Raw genomic sequence first — 21,560 nt, forward strand, 5'->3', positions numbered from 1 at the left:
GTTCAACAGTTGAAAAAAAGCACCATTCATCATCCATCGTCATTTATTTATTTGTTTTGGTTGAGAATCTTCCCATTGATCAGGTCCAGCTTCACAAACACAAACTTAATATTTATAATTTAAGTTTTTGCTTAATTTTTATGAATTGTGTCATAAAATTATTTTTTTTTTGTGAAAGGGAGGAATTAACTATAGAAAAAAAAAAATCCTCAACTTAGATTTATTATTTGTCAATCGAAACATATAATATAAATGCCAGAAAATAGATTTAATACATGATTTGTTTTTGTTACACATTTGTCTAATTCTCTTTTAATTTTGGGCCAAAATTGGGCCCAACTATACTATTCTCTCTCTCTCTCTCCTTCGCGGCGAAGCGAGACAGACTCACTTCAATGGACTCATCTCTGCTCTCGGCGGCTACGGCCGATGTCTTCAACGGCAATGCGGGGGATCAGATTCCTCCTCCGTTACAGCCTCCGGGCACTGATATGACTGGTATCTCCTTCAGGGATCAGCTCTGGCTCAATACGTACCCACTTGATCGTAACTACATCTTCGATTACTTCGCTTTGTCTCCCTTCTACGATACAACCTGCAACAACGAGAATCTCCGGAGAAGATCCATTCACCCTCTCGATATCTCTCACCTCTCGTAAGTCCTCCTCCTCCTAACTCGTTTCACCTTTTCCAGTTTTCGATTTTGCTTTTCAATTACATAAATAAAGGTTTCAATTTTAGGTCAGATTTAGGGTTTGCTCTCTTTGATTCCTGAGATAGATTTAGGTTTTACATTCAGTGACAGTGTTTGATTGAAGTCATTGATTGATCATGTAGGAAGATGACAGGACTAGAGTATATGTTAACTGATGCTACTGAACCAAACATGTTCGTTATCCGTAAGCAAAAGAGGGATGGTCCTGAGAAAGTCACACCAATGCTAACATATTATATCTTGGATGGTTCTATATACCAAGCTCCACAGCTTTGTAGTGTCTTTGCAGCTCGAGTTGTAAGTTGTTTCCTAATCTTTTCTCTTTTGGGGTCTTTAGTTTCTGGTATTTTTTGTTTCACTGCTCTTTCTCATTTTTTGTGTGTGGAACCAGAGTCGGACTGTTTATCATATATCCAAGGCTTTCTCTGATGCTGCATCGAAATTGGAGACCATTAGACAAGGTAAGTTTCATTTTCTTTCAAAATATTGATCGTTCTGTTCTCAATTGATGTGTTACAAGAGTTTTGCCAGCTTTGGCATATAATCCAAGAAACTGGGACGAGATATATATGTTCTTTGTATGAACTGATTGCCGATGCATGTGTGCTTAGTTGAATTTAGCCAGAAGTTTTTCAATTAACTGAGGAAGCTACTTCTTCTATTCATTATCAAGCCCACGGGCAATGCTGAACAAGTGGATGGTGTTCACAAAGTACTTGTTTATTGGCTGCTCTGTGTTGCGCTTGAGATTGCATCATCAGTAATGTGATTTTATCTATGTATTTTCAGTTGATACTGAAAACCAAAAGGAACCTTCTGAGTCGAAGCCTGCTAGTGAGACTGTTGATCTAAAAGAAATGAAGCGAGTTGATACCATTCTTACCTCGTTATACCGCAAGGTAACTCTGAGAAAATGCATTTTCTGGATTACTAACATCTCTTGCTAGCATGATGAATGTTGCTGACTTAACTTCCTATTCTTTCCTTCTGATTGAGACTTGTTTTTTTTTTGTGTTGCGGTGTGTAGTTAGCCCCAGCACCTCCACCTCCACCGTTTCCTGAAGGTTATGTAAGCCAAGAAGCATTAGGAGAAAAAGATGAGCTTGGAACACAAGGAGGAGAGTCTCAACCGCCTCAAATCGATCCTATTATTGATCAAGGTCCTGCTAAAAGAATGAAGTTCTAAGCTTGTAGTTATGAAGATTGTTTTCCATCATCTATGCTTGTAAATAGGTATCAGCAAAGAATCTTCCCCTTTTGAATCTTTTACTCACCTTTTAATTTGAACTCGTTACACAATTCTTGACCTAATTACTTCTCATAAATTTTCGCCTAACGAGAATCATCTCACCGCAACTACCCCAAGGTCAACTAATGGCAATAACTGCAGCGTGTATTTACTTCAATATCTATATCATGTAGAATTGTAGATTGCTACATCAGAAGATAGTTACATCATTTACCGTGTGAAATCAAAAGATAGTTGCATCATCAAAACTAATGGCTTGTGTTGGTCAATGGTAACTGAATTTGATCTCTTAATTAATTTATTTCCAAGTCTTCTTCTTGCCCAACTTGTTTAGTTTACTTCCTCTCTCTAACCCGGCTATATAATCATCATCCCACCATGGTTTCAAGTATCAACTGCAAATTGGTTTAATTCAATAACATTCACACACGATGAAAGCTGGGTCATCAAGATCCACCATTCTCCTATTCGTTCTTGTTCTCTCGCTGGTCTTGTCTCCAATACTTCCACGTCAAGCAACTAGTTTGCCTCTAGGAGGTAACCTACTTATATCTGCGTATTCTCTAATTTACAATATCACTCACTTTTTCCGTTTTTCTTAGGAGGGAAATAATGATGTTTTTTTTTCAATGTAAAGGTGGAGGGCGTAAGTTGATGGCGCCGTCACCACCAATTCTCATGTGTCCACAGTGTGCATGTTGTGCACCTGCTCCACCCGGTTTTTGCTGCCCATGTCGTTGTCCAGGCGGTCCCTAAAAAGTTGGTGACTTCTGCCTCATGAAGTCATGAGTCTGTGAGTTATATATGTGTGATCTTTTAGTTTATATGTATAAATAAGTAAAACAAAAGGTGTACTCTTACTCTTTGTGTGTCTGAATAAGAAGGGTTCTGCTGTATGTTATTAAGTTTATTAGTTTTGATGTCCTCCTTGGAGAAATTGCTAAACAAATTGGATGACGAGAATTTAGAAGAGAATACAAATTGGATGACGAGAATTTTGAAGAGAATAAATGAAGGGTAATAGTATTCACGAAATAGCCTTTTTTTCATTGTATAACACATTCCAAAATTTAAATAGCTTCCTAGTTCGTATGACATTACAATATTTTCTGACCACGTTGCTCTCTCTCCTAGTCAGTTTATAATGGGCTCAGAAAATATTTGACATAGCAAAATCAACTTAATTCGAAAGAATGTTTGACAAAATATTATTAAAAAAAAGTAATGAATTTTGTTTATAGAAAATCGTCAGTAACTACATACTCACTAAATGATAATATCTGCTAAAGCTGACGAGAACATACATGCAAAAAGTCCACTATGTACAGTAATACGTAACTCCTATACACCATAAAACAAAATGCACAATCTCCTTTCTTCAGTCATTGGTGTCATGGTGATGGAATCTAAAATAAACTGCGGTCTGCGAGATGGTTTTCTTAGTTATAATTTAGGCCACTATGGCTATATCGATATGAATCATTTTGAAGAAATTGGAAAATATACTTCAAATATATATAGTCTCGTATTTTTGTGTGTGTGTTTTTTTCTTAATCTATCTTTGAGCATCTCCAATGCCTGCATCTTGGTGGTTTGAGTCAAGCGGGCCGGAAACAAAAAAAAAGAGGTGACTGAATAAGTTCTACATGTAATGCACAATCTCCTTTTTTTTCTTGGAATATTTATCTTGGTCATTTCCTTTAAATAATCCTTTTTTTTTTGTCAAACATTTTCATTCAATGAAATCATATTACATGGTTGAAAAATATTAAAGCCTCTTTAGCTACCAAATCAGCTTTCGAATTGTTCTCTCTTTTCACGAAAATGAAATTGCACGAAGAGAAAGATAGAGTAGATGAAGGATGTCGTATAGAATCCCATGGAGTTCCTTTGGTGGAAGCTCCCCTTTAATTGCTCTGATCAATTGCTGTGAATCTGAAGCAAGAATATATTTTTGGAAACCAAGTTCTAAGGCTTGGTGGATAGCCGCTCTCATCGCCAGTGCCTCTGCAATCAGAGGGGAACTGATATTCTCAGCCGTGGATCTGCCTTGCTGCTCGGGGAGGGGGAAGTGTTCTTCGAAGATCCAACCTAATCTGGCTTGTTTAGTATCCTCCCTCCAGGTTGCATCTGAGAAACAACATATTGAATCGGCATCCCGCTCTTGTAGCATATCAGATCGAGTTAGTGGGGTAGATGTTTTCTCTGAGATCTGATTCGCATTCCACTCTTTGGCCTGGAGTATAGCTTGTGTCATTACATCGGTACTCGACATCTGTTTGTTCTCGAAGATCTTTTTGTTGCGATTTGTCCATAGGATCCAAAGAATCCAGGGGAAGAGGGGCCCTTGATCGAATCCCACTGGAGGGAGGCAGATCGATTGTAGCAGCCGTTCAATCCCCGCTTGAATAGAAGGTATCAGAGTAGAGGCGATAGAGACCTTGAAGGGGGCCATATCCCACACCTTCACTGCAAAGGGGCATAGGAAGAGTAGGTGTAATCCCGATTCTTCATTTCCACAGTGGGGACATTTCGCTGTCAGATTAATACCTCGCTCTTTTAAAATACTTCCTACCGGAATCGCATTGCGCATGGCTTTCCATAAGAAGAATTTTATCTTTGGGGCACATCGGAGGTTCCAGATCCCTGTATTCCAGTTAAAGGTACTTAGACCCTGTGATTGTACATTGATTGGATCCGCATATCTTATTGCTTCATGGTATCCTGTTTTGGTGTTGTACTCTCCATCCTTGGCAGGTAACCAGACCACCTTGTCCTTTGCCCCGAGTTTGCTTGGACGCAGAGCTAGGATCTCTTGTTCATACAGAGGTAAGATATCCTGAATCTTATCCTTATTCCATTCTTTGGTTGTAGGGCAAAATAGATCTTTCACTAATAGGTTTTGGGATTCTTTTGTTGGTGGTCCTACTAGAGCGGTAGGGGTTGAGAGGGATATCCATGGGTTCGACCAGATTTGCGTATTCTCTCCAGTTCCAATTGCCACTCCCAGTTGTGCTTTCAGTAAGTCTCTTCCGATACACACTCCTCTCCACCCATGGGAAGCAGTAGAGGCTACTTTGCATTCCAAAAACGGTATGGTGGAACAATATTTTCCCAAGAGGATCCGTGACAATAGGCAGGAGGGGTTGTTAAGTATTCGCCAACTCACCTTTGCAAGAAGGGCGTTATTAAAGCTGGTAATATCCTTGAAACCTAACCCTCCCTCTTTTTTTGTTTTTGCCATTTTTGTCCCAGCTATCCACGACATTTTTTTTTTCTCCTCAGATGAGTCCCACCAGAAACGAGTTAACGCAGACTGTATTCGTTTGCACAGTGATCCTGGGAGCTTAAAACAAGACATCGTGTAAGTTGGCATAGCAGACAGCACAAATTTAAGCATGATAGCTTTCCCAGCCGTAGATAGGAACCATGAGGAAGAACTGCGAGCTTTCTGGTTTATCCGGTCTATGATTTGATTGAACAAGTCTCTCTTCTTTCTCCCAAACATCTTTGGTAAGCCTAAGTATTTCCCAAGGCCTCCAACATGTTGGATCCCGAGAATGTCTTGTGCCATAGTCTTTATATGATCCTCTGTTTTTGAAGAGAAAGTGATAGCTGATTTGGCTTTGTTTATCATTTGTCCTGATGTTGTTTCATACTTTTTGAGGATTTTCAGTAGTGTGTGGCAGCTTTGTGTATCTGATCTGCAGAAGAACATTGTGTCATCTGCGAATAAGAGGTGATTGAGTCGAGGACTCTCGTGTGCAACTCTGATACCAAGTAAGTCTCCCCTCTCTTGAGCTTTAGTGCATAGTCCTGACAAAACCTCACTGCATAGGATGAATAGATAAGGGGATAGGGGGTCTCCTTGTCTGATTCCTCTTTGTGGTACTACAGAGCCCTGGGATGATCCGTTTAGGAGAAAGGAATAGGATACAGTAGAGATGCACTGCATGATCCATTGGATCCATATTTGGTTAAAACCCATCCTTTCCAAAACCATTTGAATAAACTCCCATTCAAGGCGATCATATGCCTTACTCATATCAGTTTTAACGGCCATGTAACACCTTTTTGTAGCTCCTGATGTTTTGAGATAATGAAGGGCTTCATGGGTGATGAGGACGTTATCAGTGATAGATCTTTTTGGGACAAAAGCGGATTGTGTTTCCGATTTAATCTCTTGCAGCACCGATTTTAGTCTTCTAGAAAAGAGTTTTGAGATTATTTTGTAGTATACGGTGCACAGGGCAATGGGCCTGTAATCAGTCATCTTCTGTGTGCTCTGAACCTTTGGAATTAGTCTGATGTGGGTTTTATTGATGCTTTGTTGCAGGTGAGCAGAGGAGAAGAAAGACTGTACCTCAATGATAATATGAGGACCAACTGTTTCCCAGTTTGACTAGAAGAAACTTGCCAAAAAACCATCGGGGCCTGGTGCTTTATCAGCGTGGATAGAAAAGCATGCCCTCTTAATCTCCGCAGGTGATGGCTGCATTATAAGTTTCTGATTCGTCTCTTCAGTGATGCAGGGGGAAATGGCCTCCTCTATGATTTTCTTTCTTTCTCCATCTTGAGAGGTGAACAGGTCTGTAAAATATTCAGATATGACCTTGAGGATGTCCTTTTCTTCAAAAATTGGTTCCCCACTACTGTTTTCCACTACTGAGAATTTTTTTACTGTTGCTCATCCCCTAGTAATAGAGTGGAAATAGCTCGTGTTTTTGTCTCCTAGTCCTAGCCATAGCTGTCGACTTCTCTGTTTCCAGAACTCCTCCTCAGCTTTATAGGCTAATAATAGGTGGTTGTTAAGAGATAAGATCAAGTTATGATCCGGATCCTGACTTGACATTGCCTCATCTAGCTTTTCTTTGCATTCCTCAATAAGCATCTTACTGTTTTGGTACTTCTTCCTTGTCCAGGTTATAATCTCTGTTCGGCATCGTTTAATATTTTCCTCCACTATTTCTTCGGGATCACAGTTCCACGCGTCTGTTACAAGGTTTTTTACTTCTTCATTTTCTTTTAGTCGCTTGTCAAACCTGAAAATTCCTTTTTTCTTTTTCTTTGTTAGGTCCAAGTGGGTTAGCAGGGGTCTATGGTGTGATCCTTCATACTTCATATATTCACATCTGCTGGATGGATAGCTCTCAGCCCACAAGGTATTAGACATTGCCCTTCCAGCCTGCAATGGATCAGGTGATCATATCTTTTGCCTCTCCAGGATAGAAAATTACCAGAGTATCTTAGGTCGAAAAGGTCGCATTCAGCCATGAAGGTTTTGATATACACAAAGGAGCCTTCATATCTTGGTGGGCCACCTTGTTTTTCGGAAGCATCGATGATATCATTGAAGTCGCCAGTAAGGAACCAAGGTGACTCTCTATTCTTACCAAGTTCTGTTAGTTGTTCCCAAATGATTTTTCTTTTGGCTCTTTCAGGTTCCCCATACAAAAAGGTTGCGAAGAAAAACTTCCCTTCTGCTTTGACTTGAGTGTCAATGAAGTTAGGGCAACTATACAGTATTGATAGCTCAATCTCCGGTTTCCAGAATAATGCAAGACCACCACCTCCAGGACTATGTGGTGGAACTAGGTGAATACCAGGATACTGTAACCAATTTAGGGATTTTTTAACGTTTTCATCAGTATTCTTTGTTTCCATGATGAAAATGATTTCATGAGAGATCTTCGAATAGATCTCATGGAGCCGCTGGCCTGTTATGGGATTCCCCAACCCACAACAGTTCCAGCTCAGAATCTAAAAAGATCCTTTAAACGATATTTCAAGCTTTTCTTATTCAAAGATGTAAAAAGATCTTCTACTTGTCTCTGTTATGAGTTTTTGTTTTTTGCCAATGTTACAAGTTACCCATATAATTTGCCATTGTTCCAAGTTGGACATATAGCTAGAAATCATCACCCACTCATCTTTCAAGTTCTACCACTAAGCCAAGCATGGTATATTGGTATGTTGCAAATATACTATACTAAGTGGCATTTTCTCGATATCTTGCAAAGACAACTTAAATTTGCAAAACCAAAAAAAAACAATCCCGGAGAAATCTCTCCTTCCCATCAGGTTCAACATTTCCGTTTCAGATTAGGTTATTTTTTTCCGAGATTGATTGAAGATTGTCAGGTTTAACAATAAAAATAAAATATTTAAAGAGAGAAAGGAATAATATATAATAGATAGATATGCTTGGAATCGATAAATGGTAGATAGGATAGGGTAACAATGAGTAAATTCAAAATTAAGTTGTGGTAAAACTGTAGAAGAAAACTGAATTTTACCACGTACATAATGTTATCAATCTGTATGAATAGTGTATACTGATCTAATAATAAATCAAATATATAGGTTTTGGGATAAAAGAAGATGAGATCACGTATGCTTCAATACAAGTTACGATTGCAATGTTGTTTCTCAATTACCAAAATGTTTACGATTGCAATGTTATTTCTCAATTAGTTTTTAATAGTAAAGAAAACCCAAAAATACGAATAGACAATCAATCATAATAAGCAATTCGAGTCAATATGAACTACTCGTGCACATTGTGGTTGGAAGCTTGAAGATAAACTAAGGTGAGGGTTGGCCTAATCGGTGATGGTTGGCCTAATCCTAACCGAGTTAGGAGTTATCTAAACATAGGTGTTTCCTATTAGGATTATGTTAGTGTTAACATATAAATAAGGAAGCCAAGTCATGGCATAAGGTTGTAAGGTTTTGAGAATTTGAGAGCTTAAATTTTGAGTTATTTTCTTAAGCTAATAAAGTGAGTCATACTTTGTTTTCTTGAGTTTCTTAAAGATCTATTTCAATACACATAATTATGGCTTTATTACATCATAGAAAAAGAATTTTGAAATTAATAAGAGTAATTGGATGAAAAAGTCAATTGGATCATCTAATTAGAATATCCAAGATCCATGGATACTTAATATGGATCTTACAAAAAAACCACTAATAACTAATTAAGGAAAAACCAAATTTAATTATGAAATATTTTTAAATATATATAATTTTGTAATAACGGTATAGTTTAAAAACAATTACAAAATTGCAGAATTAATATCTTTTGTAATTTTAAATAAATACATAGATATATTTTGCAACATCTGAATTTATTAATTTGTAAATAGATAATACAAGAAGTTAACCAAAATAAATTATAATTTATTGACGCCATCAAATATCATTTAGTTATTAATTTTATAAACCATAGAAGAATAAGAACGGTCATTACATCGACAATACTGAAACCTGGATTTGCGTTAATAATTACAATAATCAAACTGTTCGCTCTGTCACGTTGGCGAGAATTATTAACTCTATTGATCTACTATTCAAACTCTTTCTATATATTCTACTGACTTCTCTACTAACACTTGCTTCAATATTTTTTTCCTGCCAGACGAGAAGGGTCCTAAGGAGGATTGTGTCATATGATATTTGGAGCCAACAAGTATCGGTTTATAATTCCCTTATGACAGAAAAAATCATGGCATACTATTATTGTTCTGAATGGTAGTGATGTGTCATGTGGTTTGAATAGTAACAAAATTTTACATATATACTATATATATCTGTAACACTGTTAAACATATACAGGTATATATATATATATATCTATATATATTTGTAACACTGTTAAACATATACAGGTATATATATATATATATATGACTGGAAATATATGTTTTGTAACTATTAAAACTCTTTTGGCTATGCAGGACAATCTCCTTTAAGGTTTTAAATGTCACAAGACAATTATGAATTACGATGTTATTTTTTTTCGCTGAGCTATAGGGCATAAACTGGATTAATTAATAAAGTAAGCATTACTTGAGTCTTCACCCTAACAAAATCAGTAAAAAAGAAAAACAATGATAAGATACCTATGGCCTAATGTGACTAGCTAAAGCAGTTTGAGGAAGAGAATATAAGATCTTTGGCGGTCCAACAAAGTATATCATGGCTACACAAAATCATTTTTTTTTCGTTTTTTATATTCTTGAGTATTATTATTAATTAATTAGGGATTTATTAGTTGTAATTAATCAAATATTTCTTAAAACTTAAAAAAAATATATAGTACATCTTAATAAGAATTTTATAATTTAAAAGAAAATATAATGAAGATTAATGGGATGTTTAGTATCATACTAAAATTTTAAGTATAAATTTTATGACTTAATGTAAAATGGAAATTTTAGTGAGAATAAATAGCCTATCAATTAATGGAAAGATATTTTATCTATATATACATTTTGCAAGTACATTTTGTAAACAAATTTTGAAATTAGAAACTATTTACAATCCAATTTGCAAATAAATTTTTTGTTAAAAAATATATTTTTGTGTTTGTATCGCAGATTAAAATCTAGTGATAAGTATATGTGAAATGTTAATACAATATATTACATGGAATAGAACTTTGATTCTAAAAATATATAAAGATCAACTGTTTCTTTTTAATTCTAAAAATCAAATGTATATTTCAAGTAGGTATGTAACTTTGACTAGTAAAATGGTTCGATTTAGAATTCTACGGATATTATCAAGTTATCAACCATTGAAAAATAGGTATATGAGTCATATGACACGATAACATACTTCGAGCCTTTAATTACTACAAACAAAAGTATTTTAATAGTTTGTTACCTTTGACTTCAAACATACTTTTAAATAATAGATTACTGAACTGTCTAGATATATATCTAAGAGTTGTAAAAAAAATTCCATGCAGAAACGCTTTAACTACATTATCTCAAAATACAATAGTTTTATAATATTAGATTCAAACAACAAAAATTTGAACGAACCTTGGAAAAATGCATGTATTCTTCTTTTTAGTCAATTCTTATCTCCTCTGTAATCCATTAACATTCTATAAATACACACTTAGCTTAGATATCAGCATTCAGAAAACACAAGCCATACTCAGAACTCATTATGACTAATAGCTCTATGAAGAAAATGATTCTGATCCTCTCCATCATAGTCATAGTTTTATCTCCAACAAGTTTTATTTCTTCTATGGCAGGTAAGTAACCTTAATAAATCAATCGATTAAGTTAAGAATTTACCTATCAATTAACTTCTTTTTTTTCTTTTTTTTTCTATTCATATTTGTAAGATGTTCATGCTACTGGGAGTCCCACCGAACCAGCAGGCAAGAACCTCATCACTAACTAACTAATTAAAGTAATCAAGACAATCATATAAGTTTATTTATTCTTATGTTANATATATATATATATATATGACTGGAAATATATGTTTTGTAACTATTAAAACTCTTTTGGCTATGCAGGACAATCTCCTTTAAGGTTTTAAATGTCACAAGACAATTATGAATTACGATGTTATTTTTTTTCGCTGAGCTATAGGGCATAAACTGGATTAATTAATAAAGTAAGCATTACTTGAGTCTTCACCCTAACAAAATCAGTAAAAAAGAAAAACAATGATAAGATACCTATGGCCTAATGTGACTAGCTAAAGCAGTTTGAGGAAGAGAATATAAGATCTTTGGCGGTCCAACAAAGTATATCATGGCTACACAAAATCATTTTTTTTTCGTTTTTTATATTCTTGAGTATTATTATTAATTAATTAGGGATTTATTAGTTGTAATTAATCAAATATTTCTTAAAACTTAAAAAAAATATATAGTACATCTTAATAAGAATTTTATAATTTAAAAGAAAATATAATGAAGATTAATGGGATGTTTAGTATCATACTAAAATTTTAAGTATAAATTTTATGACTTAATGTAAAATGGAAATTTTAGTGAGAATAAATAGCCTATCAATTAATGGAAAGATATTTTATCTATATATACATTTTGCAAGTACATTTTGTAAACAAATTTTGAAATTAGAAACTATTTACAATCCAATTTGCAAATAAATTTTTTGTTAAAAAATATATTTTTGTGTTTGTATCGCAGATTAAAATCTAGTGATAAGTATATGTGAAATGTTAATACAATATATTACATGGAATAGAACTTTGATTCTAAAAATATATAAAGATCAACTGTTTCTTTTTAATTCTAAAAATCAAATGTATATTTCAAGTAGGTATGTAACTTTGACTAGTAAAATGGTTCGATTTAGAATTCTACGGATATTATCAAGTTATCAACCATTGAAAAATAGGTATATGAGTCATATGACACGATAACATACTTCGAGCCTTTAATTACTACAAACAAAAGTATTTTAATAGTTTGTTACCTTTGACTTCAAACATACTTTTAAATAATAGATTACTGAACTGTCTAGATATATATCTAAGAGTTGTAAAAAAAATTCCATGCAGAAACGCTTTAACTACATTATCTCAAAATACAATAGTTTTATAATATTAGATTCAAACAACAAAAATTTGAACGAACCTTGGAAAAATGCATGTATTCTTCTTTTTAGTCAATTCTTATCTCCTCTGTAATCCATTAACATTCTATAAATACACACTTAGCTTAGATATCAGCATTCAGAAAACACAAGCCATACTCAGAACTCATTATGACTAATAGCTCTATGAAGAAAATGATTCTGATCCTCTCCATCATAGTCATAGTTTTATCTCCAACAAGTTTTATTTCTTCTATGGCAGGTAAGTAACCTTAATAAATCAATCGATTAAGTTAAGAATTTACCTATCAATTAACTTCTTTTTTTTCTTTTTTTTTCTATTCATATTTGTAAGATGTTCATGCTACTGGGAGTCCCACCGAACCAGCAGGCAAGAACCTCATCACTAACTAACTAATTAAAGTAATCAAGACAATCATATAAGTTTATTTATTCTTATGTTATTTATTTTTTCTTTTGGCTTTGTAGATTCTCACGTTACTGGAAGTGATAGAGTAGCATGTCCTGCTTGCCTTTGCTGTGAAGGCCATCTCCTCCACCGGGAACTTGTTGTCGTTGCTGTTAATTAGAATTAAGATCTACGTCCTCGTAAACTTAATAATTAAGAGGCTTAAACCTCTTAATTACTACTGTTAGAGTTCATTGTATATACTTTATGTTGTTGTAGTGTTGTGTTTTCACCAACAAAAACAGCGTAGCCAGCCGCTTAGAATTAACTAATGATCGAATATTCCTTGTCCTAAACAAATACAAGTTTATAATTACGTGTTAAAAAAAATTCTACCTTAAAAATGAAATAAACACTACAAGAAAATAGTCGATTTGTGAATATATCGCAAATCCCTCGCAAATAGACATTAGCAACGGATTTGCAAGACACACCAGTTCCTCGCAAATCGCGTCTTGCAAATTGGTCAACATCGCAATTCCTTCTCAAATTTTGCAAGGAATATTTTTCCTCGCAAATCTCACGCATATTGTGAGGGAATGTTTTTCTCGCAAACCACTCGCAATTTGCAAGGGACTACCTTCTTCGCGGATGTCACGCAGACTGCTAGGAATTTCTTATCTCGCAATCGTCATGCAATTTGCGAGGATTTTTGTCTCTAGCAAATACGTTGCAATATTGCCATAGTTCATCCCTCGTAAATTGTTGTGCATAATAAAAAAAAAAATCAGAATTGATATTTAATATACTAGTACATAAATATTTGATATTTTCTTGTTAATTCTAAAAAAATTCTAAATTCTAAAAATATTTAATCGAGAATTAAATTCTAAAAAAAAAAATTGAGATTCGATAGAAAAAATTCTAAATAATATAAAACATAAATATTACAAAAGGTTTAGTTTGAGTATTGTGGACAAAAAAAAAACATAGATCAAAAGAACAAAGAAAAACATAGATCAAAAGGATGGAGAGAGAGATGTCACGTTTCTGGTCCCAGTTTGGCTACCAGCTGCTACCATTTCACCGGTGTTGCCATCTGGGTTGGTGCCCTCCGGGTTGGTGGAAGCTGCTGGGTTAGTCGGGTTCCGGAACTTGGCTGCAAACTCAGGGACTTTTTCTGCGAGGTAGTCGAAGTATGCATCGTAGCTATGCATTCTTTGAGCACTTTCTTGGATTTGAGTTGCCAGGGTTTGGATACACTCCTCAGCTGCAGCAAGTTTCTGAGCCAATATAACCGGATCATTAGCTGGAGACGGATGTGGTGGACCGCTACTGGAAGAGGACGCTTCAAACTGCAGAGAACCAACTCCAAAAATCCTGTTTTTCTTCTTCGGAGCAACCTAACAACAGAACAACAAACAAAATCGCAAGTTATCACATTCAAAACAATGGAAGATATCAGAAAACAAGATAACACAAAACAATTGGTGGGGGAATGACATACAAAAGAATCACAAGTTATAACATACAAACCCATCAAAGATATCACATACACATGATTCACAAATTATCCCAACCAAAACAATGGCAGCAGTTCAACGAACAGTCAAAACAATGATAACAGTTCAACATTTCAAACAAAACAATCGCAAGATATCACAAAATCATTAGAAATACAATCATTAGTATTTAAAACCAACAGAACTACAAATTTGTAACTTACCTCAGTGTAAATTTTGTTTTTGATATGAGTGGACACCCCACCAGAAGCGGAACTCTCTCCATTATCCCCGGTACACATCTCAGATTCCAACTCTTGAATCTTGGACGACACTTCATTGAACAAGGACTCGGACTTGCCATCAATAAATGAGCCATCCGGTTTTCGATGAGTGTCTTTTAGGATTCGTAGGAAATCCGGAGTTAGCTCACCAGTGATCTCAGACTTGAAAGAAAAAAAAAACATTGATTAGTTACCAAATAAAAGAGGTCAGAAGGCATAATTATAATAATAATAAAAAAACTTAAAGAACTTACATGCTTTCGAGCATGAGCTTTAAACGACGTTTGGCCTGAACGATGCTTGTATATTCCGGTTCCCTCCGGATCATGATAGCGAGCATTCCGACTGTTGTTGCTCTTGATCTCTGATTTAGGATCAAGCCAATACCGAACAAGACCAGCCCATACTTGAGGATTAATCTATCGTGGCTTTGCCTCATCACCTTTAAGCTTCCACTTTGACTTCCACCGTGAAACTTGATCACACATCCTGTCCTTCAACTTGTCCTCAACCTCTTGCCTCACTCTATCGTTTATGCTACGGTCCCAATTATATATTTGCTTGCAAAAAAAAAGGGATAACTCTATATTTAATAAAGGCATAGAAAACAAACTGTAAATAGCAAACAAATAGACTGAACTTACCACAAACGTTTCATACCAACGGTCTACCACTGCACTCGACGTTTGTGTCCAATTGGCATGGAGCTCTTTGAAATCTCTTTCAAATATGCTTCAAACACTAGCCGCAACACAGGAGTCTTGGTCAAACCTTCAAAAGAAATACATATTAGAATCCATGGAAATACAAATTTTGAATTATATTACAAATTAAAAACATAAAACAAACTTACCACAAAATTCCTAGAGGTCGACGAGGATTTAGTTTAGTTAAACTAGATCGTCCAGGACTATCGAGTAACTCCTCCAATGTCAGATTGTTGAGACGTTGGGACATGACTGTAGAGGAGGAATGCGCATGTTGAGATGCAGGAGTGTCAGGGTTCGGCTCAGTGTCACCATGCGAAGGAGATGGTGAAGGCGTATTATTAGAAGGAGGCGTCACAGGCAGGGGTTGCGAGGTTGCACAACGGTTATTGTGAGAACCGGGGTTTGAGTTGTTAGAAGCGGAGGGACCACGACGATTAGAAGTACTGGGAGAGGCTAAACCTGCATCCGAAAGAAATCTTGTGTAATCGTTGCCTCCAAACATCTATAAGAAAAGAAAATCAAATTTCCAATTAGTAATTAGTAACATGCAGATCGAAAGTGTATAATTAGAAGATCAAAATCAAAATTAAAATCGAAATCAAAATCGAAATTAAAACCAAATTAGGGTTTATATATAATGAAATCAAAAGCTTTTAAAAACGAAATTAAATTAGGGTTTATACAAAATGAAATCAAAATCAAATACAAAATGAAAACAAAACGAGATTAAACAAAATCAAAAACGAAAACAAAACAAGAGTAGGGTTTATACCTTTCAGATTAGGATTGAAGAAGATCGGAAGAAGAGTAAAGCAAATCGGAAGAGGAAGAAGCTTATCGGAACAGGAAGAAGTTGATCGGAAGAGGAAGAAGTTGATCGGAGGAGGAAGAACCAGATTGCAAGAGGGAGAAGATGGTTTGGGAAGAAACAGATCGGAAGAGGAAGAAACTTATCGGAAGAAAAAGAAGTTGATCGAAGGAGGAAGAGGGAGAATGTTCTGCATGCCATCTCATTGCCGCTGCAGTCCGTTTTGATTGGTATAGGCGTTTCAATCTATCAGCAACAGGCAAGTACCACATACGTTTATATGGCACTCGCGTCCTTCCTTCAGTAGGCTGATATCTCGGCTTCCCACAAAACCGACATTCCTGCAACTTATCATCATCTTTCCAGAAAATCATGCAATAGTCAACGCACAAATCAATCATTTCAGATGGTAATCCAAGACTCGCAACCAACTTCTGTATTTCATAGTAGTTCTCAGCCGATACATTATCAGCTGGCAAATACTCTTTAATGAGTTCAGCCCAAGAATCCATGCAATTCTCACTTAAGTTATTATCAGCTTTAATTGTCATCATCCTAGATGCCAATGATAACTTAGTATGACCTTCTCTACATCCATTGTAGATATGTTGATTTGCAGCATCTAACATAGTATAAAAACGTTGTGCATCTACGTTGGGTTCTTCCGTAATATTCTCAGGAAATGCAGCAGTAGTTTCATGAAATGCATCATTAACCATATCATGAAATCTATTTTCTTCATTATACCCATAAAAACCAAATTGATCAGATTCTTGATGCTTATAATTACTAGGTTGATCAACATCATAATTCATACTACTACTTCCAACATTACTGCTACAACCCTCTCCATGACGAAACCATACATAGTAATTTGGCATAAATCCTCTATTATAAAGATGCTTCTTCACTAGATTAAATTCCAAATACTTATCGTTGCAGCACTTAGGACATGGACAAAATATTGTACCGTTTTGACGAGCAAAGTCTTGGTTTGTCGCCTGGTACATGAAAGCGTGCAACCCATCACAAAACTCTCTCGTCACATCACCAGTCTCTGGATCTCTGCGATTGTACATCCACCGTCTCGTTGTGTATATCTCATGATGCCTGCCTCCAAACATTATTATTGAATTTAAAAGTGTTTAGGCCTTTTTTTGTAGTCTTTTTTTCTCTCACAATATTTTTTTTTGGTAGTAAAAATGTTTTTGTTGGAAGTGTTTTGTGTTGTGGTTTCCATGGATTATGAACTTTCTATTTATAGGCTTACTAAAAATAGTTGCTATGGATTTGCTAGGGAAACTTGCAAGGGATTTGCGAGGCTTTTACTGTTATGCCGACATAACAGTTACACTCGGGAAAAATGTGGCTGCCGACATCATCGTCTCTAGCAACTCCCTCGCAAATTTTGCGAGGGAATTGCAAGTACCCTCGCCTTCCTAGTAAACTACTCGCAACGCCATCGCAAATTTACGAGGAACTTTCGCCATCGCAGATTTCCGTCGCAAATCAACTGTTTTCTTGTAGTGAAAGTGTTATGCACCAAAAAAAAAAAAATAAAAATAAGAAAGACATTGTAAAGTTTCCATTATAACATGCATAATGGTGAAATGATGTTTTTAATATGATTATGTTTAAAGTTTAAGTTTTATCAATCTAAAAAATCATATAATGGTTAATAAAATGCAAAAAACCTAAAAAATATGCGTTTTTGCCAAAAAAGAAAAATATTTTTTAACATCTATTAATAGAAATAACTTTTTTAATTATACAATTTTTTTTTCGACGAATGATATATAACTATTTATTATATGATATATCTCTTATATATTAATAGAGAAACACTCTCTTGAAAAAGCTGATGTGTCGCCGCCAGAGAGGTCGAGACACATTTAGCGAAAAAACCTTTAAATTTTCTACTTAATTACATTAACATGCCATTATATATATTTTTTAAAAAATTAACTGAATAATAATAAGATTTGTCATCAATTTTCACACAAATTTAAATATCACATAATAAAACTAAGTAAATATTACATACTATTTTAAGTCAAAATTTCACTAAAATTTACTTACAAATATACTAGTCAAAGTTATATTATTTTTAAGAAATCAATATAAAATATTGATTTCTTAAAATCAATATAAGTAAAATATTCTAAAAAGGCTATAAAAACATATAAAGTTAATAAAATAAAGAATATATAACTTATTAAACATATAACTTATTAACAAAATCATATATAACTTTTGTTAGTATTATTACCATAATAATTTAAATAACAAGCTTTCAATAGTTATTATAATTGATTATAAAAATAAATATATTACCCCTCGATTATCTCCAACTCATTAAAAGAAACTTAATCCCAATAAATATAGATTTATATATATTCATAAATAAATATAAAAATAACAACAAATTAGGGGATATCATGATGTGTGATTATTTATATATATCTAAGTATGTAAACTAATTAATTTCAACATTTAGTGTGATTATTCATTAAAAATAGAAATATTGATAGCCGAATAGGAATATATGTTTTAATTGTACATTAATCTATGTGCTATTAAAAAGGAATGAGACAATAACCCTTATCATTATAAATAAATTTAGTACCCAAAAAAATTCATAATATATTTAAAATGAATGATTATTAGATTATGAAAAATTGTTATGGTTACTCGATTAATCATAAATATAAAAATTTGATTTTTAAAGCACACAAAAATATATATTTCCATATATTGTAATACTTTATAAATATTTTCTTTACCACGTTCACATAATTCACGGGTGAAATGGATTCTTACACGAATACGTTAATTTTGAAATTTCATTAATTTTTTCATAATGGTTTTTTTGGTAATAATCCGTTATTTATAAAAAAATATTAACAAACCGACTATCTCAAAAGATTAAAATAGCCTAATCACAAATAGTAAATCAATAAATTAGATTATATTCAGAAAATTTAGTTTAGAATCCGATTGTTACTAACATATAATAAAATTAATTAATTAAACTATCGAGTAATTTAGTATATGTTGTTATGGTAGAAACATGCAAAATTGTTATAATTATAAAATAAAACATAAAAGATATGAATTTGATTTTTAAACCACACAAAAGAAATGTTGCAGTAAATAGTAACATTTTATCAATATTTTCTCTTACACATTTAACGATTTCACGGATAAAACATATCTTTTTCACGAAAAACGCAGCTTTTGAATAAATAAATAAAAAAATTAATTATATATTATGTTTAACACAAATAAATATTGGTTTTAGAATAATAATTTTATTTATAATAATTTTTTTTAAATCGATTTATTGTGTACATAGTGGCTGTTGTTAACTAGTGGTAATATTATACTTCGTAACTTTGCAGTTAACTGAACAAAGCTTAAAATTAGAAAACAATTGAGGAAAAGGCAGAAAAAACAAAAAATGGCGGATCCGTTGTTGTTGTTGGAAACACGAATCGCAGAGCAGAAGCAATACGAATCCAAACCATTCCCGGCGGTGATATCACCACCGTCTTCTTCATCGATTCCGATTCATGCTCTGTCTCTCCCACTCTTCACTCAGTGTATCAAGAATCAGAAACCTTACCTCGATTCGCTCTTGCACGAATCCGGAGCAGTACTGTTCAGAGGTTTTCCGGTGAATTCCGCCGAGGATTTCAACGACGTCGTCGAAGCTTTCGGTTTCGATGAGCTTCCTTACGTCGGAGGCGCTGCACCTCGCTCTAGCGTCGTCGGTCGTGTCTTTACGGCTAATGAGTCTCCTCCTGATCAAAAGATCCCTTTTCACCATGAGATGGCTCAGGTATATCAATTTTTGATTTGGGTAATCTGATTTACATTTAAAGGTTTGAGCTTGATGGGATTTGATGGTTGTTTGATAAGGTACCTGAGTTTCCATCAAAGTTGTTCTTTTACTGTGAGGTAGAGCCAAAGTGTGGAGGAGAGACTCCAATTGTGTTGAGTCATGTTGTGTATGAGAGGATGAAAGATAAACATCCTGAGTTTGTTCAGAGATTGGAGGAACATGGTTTGCTCTATGTTAGGGTTTTAGGAGAAGATGATGATCCATCATCACCCATTGGCCGTGGTTGGAAATCCACATTCTTGACTCAAGACAAGAACCTTGCTGAGCAAAGGTACTACATCATCATCTGAGTTAGTAAGATTAGCTCATCATCAGTTGTACATTTCTCAGAGTGTATGTTTTTTTAAACAGGGCAGCTAATTTGGGAATGAAACTAGAATGGACTGAGGATGGAGCCAAGACGGTAATGGGTCCAATCCCGGGTATCAAATACGATGAGTCGAGAAACCGTAAAGTCTGGTTCAACAGCATGGTAGCTGCTTATACGGGCTGGGAGGATAAGCGGAATGATCCAACGAAAGCGGTGACTTTTGGGGATGGAAAGCCTTTACCTGCGGATATAGTTCATGACTGTCTTAGAGTCCTTGAAGAGGAATGTGTTGCTGTCCCTTGGCAGAGAGGAGATGTGCTGCTTATAGATAACTGGGCGGTTCTTCACTCTCGAAGACCGTTTGTTCCTCCTCGTCGAGTCCTTGCATCACTCTGTAAATAGAAGAATATGTTGTCTTCCACACATAAATAAAACCTTTGGATTTCGGATTTAGAGGCTACACTGTACATATTAGTATAGTACATACATATGTTTGGGTTTATAGTAACCCATTTCTTTCTTTATTCAGAACATCTCTTATTTACATTGCATCAGAAAGTACACAACATAAGAAGAAATCAGAGACAAACTCGTCCTTATTTTATTGTACTCGAAACTCTACTCAAAGCTTCTCGTTGAGCTTCGACTTAGTTGGTTTCAAGCCCGGTTTGAGGGATTCAGATAGCCATTTTGCAGATTCTTTCTCCATACGAGTCAAATTGTTTTGCAGTTCGTGCAACAATATCCAAACGAATATATAACATCGGTGGAGATCAACTACGACAACAAAATATTTGGAAATGAAGGTGAATATCTCCACCTTGTGGACGAGTGAATATCTCCACCTTGTGGACGAGCGAACCTCTCCACCTTTTGGACTTGAAGGTGCCAAAAGCGTCCTCCACATAGAAGACGACCACAGGAACATTGGGTTCCATGGCAAAGCGGGTGCTGAATTAATTTACCAAGTTGGAGTCCATGTCTAGCCCAGTTCCTAGTGAATTATCTTACCTTTCTAATAAAAATGAGCTATACAAAAAAAGCTGAACTCTAGAGATTGTCATTGTACATGTATAATAAGCCTACTTGTTTTTTTGTGTTTCAATATCTCCTTATGTAGTTATGTTTATACATATACAAGAGTTCGTAACAGATGTAAGATCTTGGTTACGTCTTTACTCATTCATATCGTCAAAAATAATGCTTAAGGAAAGAATACATTCCTCTTGTTGTTGTTGGAAGTTGATGACTCTTAAAAAGCAAATTTGCAAGGTCCATGCTTTTACAACTTTTTGT

General features: G+C 34.7%; 3 protein-coding genes and 1 long non-coding RNA gene across 5 annotated transcripts; all 4 read left to right on the plus strand.

The window, feature by feature from the left end:
- Nucleotides 323–2,051, plus strand: LOC104786412 (mediator of RNA polymerase II transcription subunit 6). Its single transcript, XM_010511837.2, has 5 exons — nt 323–655; nt 838–1,012; nt 1,107–1,176; nt 1,505–1,614; nt 1,743–2,051. The coding sequence occupies exons 1-5, from the start codon at nt 396–398 to the stop codon at nt 1,899–1,901; spliced, it is 774 nt and encodes a 257-aa protein (XP_010510139.1). The 5' UTR covers nt 323–395; the 3' UTR covers nt 1,902–2,051.
- LOC109125543 lies at nt 2,131–2,916 on the plus strand. Of its 2 annotated transcripts, XM_019227319.1 has the most exons (3): nt 2,131–2,235; nt 2,354–2,501; nt 2,602–2,882. In XM_019227319.1, exons 2-3 carry the CDS (start codon nt 2,396–2,398, stop codon nt 2,718–2,720), a joined length of 225 nt encoding a protein of 74 aa, XP_019082864.1. In that variant the 5' UTR covers nt 2,131–2,235; nt 2,354–2,395; the 3' UTR covers nt 2,721–2,882. The 2 variants fall into 2 exon arrangements, with proteins under 2 accessions (XP_019082864.1, XP_019082863.1); XM_019227318.1 differs by lacking the exon at nt 2,131–2,235 and having other exon boundaries at nt 2,289–2,501; nt 2,602–2,916.
- On the plus strand, nt 4,816–7,675 carry LOC109131048. Its single transcript, XR_002036782.1, has 5 exons — nt 4,816–5,161; nt 5,250–5,744; nt 6,301–7,126; nt 7,189–7,339; nt 7,406–7,675. It is a non-coding gene; the product is annotated as an uncharacterized LOC109131048 (long non-coding RNA).
- LOC104786434 (clavaminate synthase-like protein At3g21360) lies at nt 19,470–20,808 on the plus strand. The gene is made up of 3 exons (XM_010511855.2): nt 19,470–19,891; nt 19,972–20,225; nt 20,306–20,808. The coding sequence occupies exons 1-3, from the start codon at nt 19,511–19,513 to the stop codon at nt 20,664–20,666; spliced, it is 996 nt and encodes a 331-aa protein (XP_010510157.1). The 5' UTR covers nt 19,470–19,510; the 3' UTR covers nt 20,667–20,808.

This window comes from Camelina sativa, chromosome 1, assembly GCF_000633955.1.
Source record: "Camelina sativa cultivar DH55 chromosome 1, Cs, whole genome shotgun sequence".
Classification (NCBI taxonomy): Eukaryota; Viridiplantae; Streptophyta; class Magnoliopsida; order Brassicales; family Brassicaceae; genus Camelina; species Camelina sativa.